The sequence below is a fragment of the Antrostomus carolinensis genome, unplaced genomic scaffold (genome assembly GCF_000700745.2).
Source record: "Antrostomus carolinensis isolate BGI_N321 unplaced genomic scaffold, ASM70074v2 scaffold11309, whole genome shotgun sequence".
Classification (NCBI taxonomy): domain Eukaryota; kingdom Metazoa; phylum Chordata; class Aves; order Caprimulgiformes; family Caprimulgidae; genus Antrostomus; species Antrostomus carolinensis.
In genome coordinates this window covers 109,628-118,169 of record NW_010337885.1, presented here as the reverse complement: position 1 = coordinate 118,169, position 8,542 = coordinate 109,628, and the positions used below count along the sequence as shown (strand labels likewise).

At 38.9% G+C, this 8,542-nt stretch overlaps 1 protein-coding gene across 1 annotated transcript; it reads left to right on the top strand.

Moving 5' to 3' along the window:
* Positions 1-1,258: 1,258 nt before the first annotated feature.
* Positions 1,259-6,429, top strand: COX18 (cytochrome c oxidase assembly factor COX18; the record flags this gene model as incomplete). The annotated part of the gene is made up of 6 exons (XM_029086824.1): positions 1,259-1,359; positions 2,169-2,332; positions 2,625-2,636; positions 3,445-3,557; positions 4,692-4,799; positions 6,256-6,429. Coding segments are annotated over 6 exons (672 nt in total), but the record flags the coding sequence as incomplete, so codon positions are not given.
* Positions 6,430-8,542: the final 2,113 nt, after the last annotated feature.

Below are 8,542 nucleotides of genomic sequence, written 5' to 3'. Positions count from 1 at the left end.
GAGGGCGGCGGTTTGCCACAAAGAAGGGGTGTTTCGTGCTATGCTGATACCTTCCCACAAAAGCTGCTGTCCTGTGGTGATATTGGGCCGCAGTTTCCCCCTTGGCCGGGGTTCTCCGTGTGCTGCCTGAGGGCCTCGTGTGGCGCCGCAGCTGAGGGGAGGTTTTTGTCTGGCTGTAACCTGCCAGGGTTCTTTCTCGGACATGTGAAGTCTAAATCACACTGAAAAATAGGAATGTGCTTTTTTTGTGGTAACAACTTAGAAATCGAGTTGTTTTCGTGTGAAGTGACTCTCTGACCGTGGCACATGCAAGGTACTTTCTGTGATTTGCTGTATTAATGCTCTTGCTAAAACTATTCCAATAACCACCTGAAGGAAACTAAAATTCTAAATACCTCTTTTTTTTCTTTTCTTTCCTTCAAAAATGAGGGTAACAGTTGAAGTTACTAAAGAGGTTTTATGCTGTGCCTGCACTGGTGAAGGAGCCTTTGCAGCGCTGTGCTGTGAAGTAGGGTTGTTCTGCCTTCTTTGTGCCCTTTCTTTACCAACTAAGGAGGACTTTAGGGTGGGGCTTCACAGCTGACAGAGCTCAAGTCTAATTTGGAATTAACTGGATCTGGGTACTTCACCTGTGTAAAGGTCAGATTGGTAAATGCAGGTGTGTTTCTCGGATGAGGTTCTTCAGTGACTGTCACTCTCAAGAGCGTTATTGCAGAAGAAAAATAATTTAAGTATTGTATTGCAGCGTGTTTGGGTGGGTGTTTTTGTTTCTTTGTTGTTGTTTTTTGTTTAGTTGGTTTTTTAACAGCAGTGATCATTTTTCCTCTTCTTTTGATTGCAAATAAGATTATTATATTGCAGTTTTTGATAACGGGGGTCTCTTCAGGATAGTAACTGTGGTGACTGCAAAGTTGTATATTGCGCTTTAAATCTTTTTGAAGTGGCATTAAAGGTTGTTTTGTTAAGTAAAGTAGCTGGTTGCAGTTCTTGAGTGAAGACAAGAAGATGCTTATTAAGAACAAAATATGAAATCTGATTCTGTATTTATTTCATTTAGCAGTAAGTTAGTATCTTTGGTTACTGTAAATACTTCTCACTAGTATCTTCACTTGGTTATTTTGTTTAAAGATAAAAGGTGTTCACAGATGTATGCCTTGTCCTTCACAGTCGTTTTTAATGCCTGTACGGTATCAGGTGGGGAGAAGAAGTGGTTGTTACATGTAACTGTGTATAAACACTTTTCCTTTTCTTCAGCTAGTTGGAAAATTTGCAGCCTGAGATTAAAAAACTAGCTGAGCGTCTTCGCTATGAAGTTTCTGTTCGTGGAAAGCAACTGGGTTGGTCTGAAAAGGTGGCCAGGTAAGATGGTGGTTGTATATACCTTATAAATCCATTCCACGTTGAGGGGTGGCAGAAGGGAAGGTCCTACAAACAAATGTCTTACAGAGATTCTGCTGTTGCCCAAATCTTAAATTTTCTTACCACTTCTACAGCTTACTTGTGTTTGTTATATTATTCTTTGGAATGTATCCATTTCAAAGCTCTGAACTTGTGTTAGACATACAATTACAGAGGCAAATCCAGGGGGGTTTTGTTGCCTTTCCTTGGGGCTGAAGTTTCCTTAGCTATATGGGATCTAAATACTGTGGGGGTTTTGTTGCCTTTCCTTGGGGCTGAAGGATCATCCATCATCCATCCTTAGCTAGATGGGATCTAAATACTGCTGGGAACTTGAGGCTGGAATGGTTGTGGTCCTGTTCATTTGCTAGTGTAGGACCACACCCCATACAGCAGCAGTAGGTCTAAGCTGGGTCCCTGAGGATCATGTAACTGGCTGATTTGCCTCTGTATTGAGCCAGTTACATCCTAGTTGGGACAGAAAGCACCGTGGCATAAAGTACCAGACACGTTTCTGATAGCTGCTAATGAGAGTGGGAAATTTTGTGGTGAAAAGCTGCTTATAGCAATGGGGCTAAAAGTTGTGAGGGGGTTGGTAAAGGAGAGAGGCGTGTTTGAAAAGGCTTTCAGCTTTGCCAGAGTTGCACCTAAATAAGCCAGGTTGATATCTACAGCCCGTAGAAGTGTTATTGCAGAATGCAAGAAGTTACTCTCTAACAGTTCTTGCGAGAGGGGTGGGTTTTGTTTTTGCTTTTTGTTCCTTCTAAAAGGTTCCATTTTAAGAAAAACCTCCGGAGGATTGTTACGGAGCTGTACGTTCGAGACAACTGCCATCCCTTCAGAGCCACTTTACTGGTGTGGGTGCAGATTCCCATGTGGGTTTGCGTGTCCCTCGCTTTGCGCAACTGCAGCGTTGGGGCCACGGACTCGGAAGGTGATTAATCTGAACAGACACACTCTTCATACTCATTTTTTTTTTTCCCCCGGTTACTGTTTTTACGGATGCTTTGTTGGTTCAAGAATGCAATCTCCTGAGCTTGATGTATAAACTGAATTAAAAGCTACTCCACTGTTAAGTTTTTAAGCTTAATATAGTTTAAGTGTAGATAAATATCTGATAAAAATACAAATTGATTTCTAAGCCTTTGATTAGATACGTTGTACATATAACCAAAGAACATGTGTCTGGACCACACCTGTACTTCCTTTGGTTTGAACTCTTCCAGGAGGTATTCACAGCATCCTGAGCATCCCTGATCTCTGCTTATCCACTCTCATTATTTGTAACGGTGTTGTGAGCTTTGTGGGATGCCTCTTTAAAAGCAGTATCAGGGTCTGAGCTCTGGGAACAAAGTCAGGCATTTAGTTAGGCTGTGTGAGCATTTTAATTATTTTGTGGTCTTCTGAAGACAGGGTTACTAGAGAAAAAAAACTGTCTTGGGATTTTTCTGGTTCACAAGGTGAGTATCTTTAGCAAATAATATTGCTCGTGCCACAGCACATTCACTATTGTTTTGTGTTTTTTTCCTTCCTTGTGAAGTTTCACCTGAAGAACTACAGACAAGATGAACATAGGGGGTTTTTCTAAATAAAAATAGTGATATTTTGATTTTTTTTTTTTTAGAGTAGAGTTTATAGTTTGTTCTTCTAAACAAAAATGTAACAAGTTACCTAGTTATTAAGAACAATACAATTTTTTTCAGATACGCAAAACTTGTGTTCACTGTAGGTTACTGCGTTGCATTGGCTTGTAAAACGATGGTTGAGATCAAGGTAGTTTTTATCACAAATTTCCTTGAATCAGTGGCTGTTTTGAGCTAAGGTGGATCTCGGCTGGTATCTCCCAGCATTTATCACTTGTATTGATAGCAGACTGCCTTGATGTGTGATGTTAAACCAAAGATTTCTGCTTTAATACTATTTCTCACCTGGATAAAATGTACCTGGAAGCTTGAATGATTTGATTGTAACAAATGGTATTGTTCTGTCTAACCTGAGGTAAGAAATCATGCTTAATTCAGTATTTTCTTTAACCTGTTCTTGTAGTTCAAGAAGAGTTTTCAGCAGGTGGAACGTTGTGGTTTACAGACCTCACAGCACCAGATTCTACGTGGATTTTGCCGGTTTCGCTTGGGCTGGTGAATTTGCTGATAGTGGAGGTAGGTTGGTGGAATAAATAGGATGGTTGCAAAAGGATAATTCTTTTTATAGAATTGTAAGATAGGATTACCCAGTTCTAACACATGTAACGTAAGGGTAGTTTTAGATTATCACCGCTTTAAATGCGTTGGGCAGAACTGAAAAATAACTGAATTGTTCTGTGCATTTGAGGGAGTGTCCTGTTTAGAGATGACAGATTCTGAAGTGACATGTCTCAGATACTTTATTGACTTTACTTGAGCCTCAATAAAATGTAGTCTTGACACTGAAGTTTCTCTTAGGGTGATGTTCTAATGAGCTGCCTGGGTGTTGACTTTACTTGAGCCTCAATAAAATGTAGTCTTGACACTGAAGTTTCTCTTAGGGTGATGTTCTAATGAGCTGCCTGGGTGTTAGGCATTTAAAAGCACATGACATCTTTTAGTTTGTTTTCCCTGCCTCCACCCCAATAATTTGTCACTGCCTTATGGCCAAAACTAACAATATTATCTGATCTTCTTAATAAATTGACAAAATCCAGAATTCTTTAAGATTGCTGGAGAGATTAATCAACAAAAAAAGAATAGAAGTCTTCATTTCCCCTTTTTTGGGGGCAATTTAATGGAAATATTTTTCTCCTTGATTTTTCTGTTAGGTGTTCTGGTCAAACTCTAACCCTCTGGGTTTTATTCTGACTCCGTTTTCTTCTCTGTCACTTGGACTGAGACTGTCTTAGAGTAAAAGTCAGTGTGTGATTGACTGCAGACTTGGTTCTGCTTTTCTTCAGTTATCTACCAACCGGTTTTGGTCTGTTTCCTGTTGGCAGCCTTTTCTCAGAGGGCTGTGCTTCAGACTGAGGCACCGGAACTTTTGGATGTTCAAAAGTGACTGTGTAAAGTTACGTTCCCTTGAAATGATTGTTAGGGACTCTGCTAGATTGGTGCAGTAATTTCTACAAAGGTCTGAACATGTAAAACATCAAACGAGTTAAATGAAAAGTTGCAGCACTGTTAATTGAAACAGAGAATGCAAAACAGAAGTAATATGTGAACGAGAGAGCTGGGTTACAGGAAACCCAACTGTTGCCTTTTTTTTTTTTTCATTTCAGTTATTTGAAAAAACTGGCTTATAACTGTAGGTTTCTCCTCTTTCAGATCTTTGCTTCACAAAAAACGCAGGTTTCCAGGTTCCAGAAGCTTGCTACGAATTTCTTTCGAGTGGTGTCAGTAATAATGATCCCTGTTGCAGCAACAGTCCCGTCTGTAAGTACAGAGTCTTCACGGTGCATCCGTTAACCTGTGACTCTGGTGTGTTCCCAGTGCTTAAAGAGCAGCCCAGATGCCCGGTGTATTTAACAGACTATACTCTCTGTTACAGTGTGCCCTAAAACAATTAAGATGTTTTTTCTATATATACATTTAAATTCTTAACAGATTTGGAATATTTTTGTCCAAGAGGGAAGAATCTGCAACCTTACTGTTCCTAAACATCATTTTTGCAAACTAGGGCTTGGAAGGACATTCAGAGTGGATTAACATCCTTTTTGTGATCTCAGAAATTAGAAGAAAACTTTAGATAAGGACACGAACCCAAGGTTTGCTAAGTGTTTGCCTACTGTAAGGGGAAAACAACGTAGTTCTTAGAGTAGTAATTTTCCACAATCTTCTTAAAACTCTGCTTATTTTTACCTGGTGTTCCACTTCTGAGTATTTTTGCAAAGATTAACAAAAATGAATTATCAAGTTGTTTGGCTCATCAACTTATAGTCTGAAATAGGGAAGTTTAAGCAAATTGAGTATGTGTGGTGGTTTCCCTTGGCTAGTGCTGGGCTAGCAGGCGAATGCAGCCGTTCACTCACTCTGGCCCCAGCCCAGGAGATAGGGAAGAGAATTGGGGGTGAGGGAGGGGAGACTTGTAGGTTGTGATAAGAACAATTTTAAAATTGAAATAAAATAAAACGTAATAATAATGATATAAAAATAATTATGATAGTAATAATAATAATAATTAATAAATATGGATATGAGTGATGCACAGTGCAATGCCTCACCACCCGCTGACCAAGCCCAACCTATTCTTGGATAACGATCACGGAGGAGCAACAATCCCGAACTGAAACTGCAGTCCCAGAAGAATGAGAGCACAAGCAAAAGTCCGAGAGAGCAAGAGAGGAAGAGCCCCTCTGATATACTGACCATGATATACTCTAATATACTGACCATGATGTTATACGATATGGAACATTCTGTTGGCATATCTAAATGCCAGTTTAGCTTATTAATTTAAATATTAATTGTCCCCCCACCCCCTTAGATCTTGCGCTTGTAGACTAACAAAAACAATAAGTCCTTCAACTTCCAGTGAAAAATGTAAACATGGGTATGTTATCAGTGTTTTTCTCATAGCAAATCCCAGCTGAATTCAAAATACTATTCTAGCTACTAAAAAGAAACCCAGCTCTGTCTCAGCTAAACACCAGGACAAACCAGTTGCAAACTTCAGTGTAGATGACTTTTTTCCCTCAGAAGAGTTAAGAAAGAGTGAAAAATAACATTTGAAATGGAAGGCATTATTGTTATTGAGAGGAATGGTTTTAGGTGAGTGATTTTTCTCTATAATTGGGTGTAACCAGTGGTTGTGGTTCATAAAGAGCTGCCTAAAATGGTAGTGTTTTTGTTGCATCTAGGGCGGCTGAACTGGCTGTTTGTCTCGTTGCAGTCCATGGCGCTGTACTGGCTGTCCTCGAGCTTCATGGGACTGTCACACAACCTGTTGCTGCGTTCTCCGACCTTCCGTCGCCTGTGTTGCATACCAAAGACCAAATCTGACTCGGACACTCCTTACAGGGATATTTTGTCTGCCTTGAGTACCAAATACGGTTTTAAGAAATGATGTTGTTTGAACTGTCGGAAGAACTGTCCCAGAAATGCTGCGTGGGTACTTGAGTAGTGCTATCGTCTTGAGATGTACTTATTTACTGTAAAATGTTGCAGCTGGAGTTGTATTTATTTTCCAAATAAAGCATTGACTGTCTAGCCATCAAAAATGGTTGTTCTGCACAAATATATGTTTATTGGAAAGTTTCATTTCAAAGGTGATGGTTTTGCAGTTAGAATAGTCCACTAATACAGGTTTGTCTCCTGAATTACGGTAAGGAATTGTGCAGATGAATTTTAAATAAAACTGTGACTCATCTAGGCTGCTGCCTTGTAATGAGGCTGATCTGTTCTATTGGCTAGTTGAACAATGAGTTTTGGACTGAGGGAAAAGGCTAGAAGGACTGATGCTGCAGTTATTGGTTTAATTAAGACACTGCTGCAGGTTGATTTGGTAATTTGGTATAATTGTTGATACTCAGGTGATAGTCTTCATCACAGTTCTGATAGCCAGTTTCTGTGACTGCTGAGTAAACTGGGTCAGTCTCTTGTGCATTAGATTTTGAGTTAGGAGGACAAGTTTCTTGTGTTGTTTCTGGTGGCCACCTGCTGAGTGACAGCGATCTCTTTCTTCCTGATCTCTTTTTCCATGAATAAAATGGAGCAGCAGCTGCTTATTGTGTATACTAAAATGAGGCAAGTAGCACCTTGGAAAAGAATGAATGATGATAAGAAACTCTATATCAAATCTCTCTTTTAATGTAAATCCTAAAGGTAAAGTGCCAATATTTTATGCCTTAAAGGACCTGTGTATGATATTTTTTTATGTAAACATCAGTGTAACCATGTGCAGGCACTTCCTGTAATGGTGTTCGGATTCACATCTTGCCTTGCTCTGCATACATGTTAAATTAGCAGACATATGTTATGAAACTCTGCACAGTAATGTCATGAAAGGTCATCTTTTTTTCTTAGAGACATAGAAATCGGGATAGAGAGCAAAGCATTGCTTGTGTTCTTTGTTCTCAGATGGTCGTCATAGTGTAGAGTCAGAATAATTCATGTTTTAACTATTAAAAGTTAGTGCTTGTTAATCTTTGGTAATAGGAAGTGATTTTTAAAGTAACTTGTATTTTTTTTTGTCATTAGAGAAAACTATTTAGCACTGGGAAAGAGAGAAGCAGATGGAATACCAGGCAGACAACAGGAACAAGCCAACAGTCACATGCCTTTTGTTGTGGTGGAAAGAATCTGTAGTCTTTTGTTTTATTTCTTTTGTTAGTTTGTTTCCTGTCGCCCAAACCCCTGAGCAAAAGGTGGAGTTTTATTAAGATTTGGCGTGTAGGTAGGGCAGGGATGTTTTTTCAGATATAGTGTTTGAAACTAGTTTTCAGTCCTGATAGCACGCTTCAAATTGTCATTTACTGGACATATTTTTGTTAGGGGAATGACTGATGTATTCTCTCACATTTGCTTCGGAAGCTTGAAAAAAAATCCTGTAAGTTTTATTTTCTTACTACATTTTATTTGAATTTAATATTGCACTATGGTTTTTCAGACTGCAGTCTACCTGTTAGACAGGTTTGAATGACAGCAGTAGCAGCTGGGCTTGGTTTCTCACTATAGAATTACAAAGTTGGCTGGTGGCAGGATAAATTCAGGTTGGTATCCTGATCTGGTGGTGTTTCTTCCATAGGCATGATAAACCTTTCAGTTTATCACTGGAGTAGACAGAGACTCACTTCTCAGAAATTTATACATTTGGTTAAATTAATGGTATCCGTCAAAATACTCCCTAAAACAAAAAGTTTTATGTAAAATAAAAACAAGCTTCCAATTTACATATAGTTTCTGAACTTCAGTCAGAAGATCCTGCCCCACAAATTCTTTAAATACTTTCAGTACAATCAGAACCATTGGAATTTCTAAATTCTTTTTCCTAGTGTTGCCAAAAAACCGCCCAAAAATTAGAAATATGTGCCATAAACCCCTGGAATCTCTTGAGAACGTTAAACTGACATTTAAACAGTAGCAGAAATAAGTAAAATTCAGTAACTGTTTATATTCTACCATATTGAATGAAAAATCTGAAAAAATACATTATTAAATAACATCCCAGGCACAAAAAA